Source organism: Phanerochaete carnosa (genome assembly GCF_000300595.1).
Source record: "Phanerochaete carnosa HHB-10118-sp unplaced genomic scaffold PHACAscaffold_13, whole genome shotgun sequence".
NCBI lineage: Eukaryota > Fungi > Basidiomycota > Agaricomycetes > Polyporales > Phanerochaetaceae > Phanerochaete > Phanerochaete carnosa.
In genome coordinates, this window is record NW_006767640.1 from 790,034 (window position 1) to 791,757 (window position 1,724).

At 60.6% G+C, this 1,724-nt stretch overlaps 1 protein-coding gene across 1 annotated transcript in view; it reads left to right on the plus strand.

Annotated features, from left to right (window-relative positions):
* Window positions 1-578: 578 nt before the first annotated feature.
* Window positions 579-1,724, plus strand: part of PHACADRAFT_265363 (uncharacterized protein) — a 5,183-nt gene continuing 4,037 nt past the window's right edge. The window contains exons 1-5 of the mRNA XM_007401712.1: window positions 579-791; window positions 852-1,002; window positions 1,060-1,236; window positions 1,323-1,428; window positions 1,511-1,625. Of these exons, the coding sequence (XP_007401774.1) occupies window positions 892-1,002; window positions 1,060-1,236; window positions 1,323-1,428; window positions 1,511-1,625 (509 nt within the window). The 5' untranslated portion in view covers window positions 579-791; window positions 852-891. The remainder of the gene's footprint in view (window positions 792-851; window positions 1,003-1,059; window positions 1,237-1,322; window positions 1,429-1,510; window positions 1,626-1,724) is intronic.

The window sequence follows — 1,724 nt, forward strand, 5'->3', positions numbered from 1 at the left end:
TTCCGATGCGTCGGAAGTCGAGAAGCTGGTGCTAGCGGATGCCGTTAGGCAGCACTCTATATCTCTGCGCTTCGTCCCGTCCGAAGGAAGGAAGTGGGGGGACCCGTGGGCGTTTGCGCCCTCGGCACATAATGAAGCTCTAGCACCGTGGCCTCCGACCAAGCGGGAGAAGTTTCACTAGCGGATCCTTTAGCTCATGAAGGTTTCGGAGAGACCCTCTATTGTCCTTTGCTTGCGGTGAGATCATACACCGTTAGGCGGGCGTCTACCTCAGTGCCCTTTCTTCCCACCGTGAGCAGAGCTCGGACCGGACACGAGGCTGGCGTTCATCATTCCCTGGGCGGATATCTGTACTCTGAACAATGCCAGAGCTCCCTGAATCCCACATGCCTGCTTATGGGCTCTGGGATTCCCTTTGTACTTTCGCTCCGCGTCGTGAGTCGGTCATGAGATGATGCCGACGTTCTTCCGCTTCTCGGGAAGCTAGCGTGGGGCTAGAGTGATATATCGATACACTCATAACGACTAGGATCAAGTCGACGCCTCCCATCTCCATACCCACGATCCATCTGGAGCGTCCCTCCCATCCGCATTGCATGGCCCAACGCACGAACTACAGCACCTGCCTAATGCGGAAGGAAGGTCGACATGCCGGGTTGCGTCATTCTTCGCCTTAGGCCTGCACCCATGCGCACTCTCCTGCCTGGACGCATAAATACAGGTCGTTCGGGACTACGTGCTCCCTCTTCCGACAGTCGTCAACGAAAGCGATCACGACCGGTCGTCCTCAGGTCTGCTCCCCTCGTTTCTTGATGTTACCGCACACGCCCTCCAACATTACCTCACTTCAGGTAGCTTTGATACCCCTTGCAGCACAAGATCCCAGTAGCCATGCCTACCATGCGTGCAGTCGTCATCAAAGACGGCAAGGGCCCCGTTGAGAACCTCTACATCGGTGAGATCGAGCGGCCTGTGCCACAACGCGGCCAAGTCCTCGTCAAGGTACCGCACCACAGCTGGGGCCCACACACCCCAAAACTGACACGCAGCTTCTCGCAGATCAAGGCCTTCGGCTTGAACCGCATGGACATCATGCAACGCGAGGGGGGCTATCCCCTGCCCCCAGGCGCACCGGACATCCTGGGCGTCGAGTTCTCCGGAACAGTCGCGGAACTGGGCCAAGACACGGGTGAGAAGGTCCATGTCGGGGACGCGGTGATTGGCTTGGCCCTCGGGGTGCGTGTACACGAGCTTCTTCCTGCGGAACCGCTCTGCGCGATCACGGAGTGTTACGGACTGCCTGACCTGACGGGCCTCCGCAGGGCGCGTACGCGGAATACATCCGCCTCCCGGAGACGAACGTGATGCCCAAGCCTGCGCACCTGACCTGGGAAGAGGCCGCGAGCATCCCCGAGAGCTTCTTGACTGGTGCGTGTGCCCAGGCGGGCATTTTTCGCCCCGTCACAAACGATGCTGATTCGCGCTGGCCCGCCCCGCGCGCCCCACCCAGCCTATCAAGCACTCGTCCTGATCGGACAATGCAAGCCAGGTGACGACGTCCTTGTCCACGCCGGTGCCTCCGGCGTCGGCATCGCGGCCCTCCAGCTCGCGCGGTTCTGCGGCGCGTAAGTGGGCCCCTCTCGCTCCCGCATCCCATGCGGCACGCAACCACCCCGCGCTGACACACACACACACCCCTCCCGCCCTTTGTCTCTCTTTGCTCT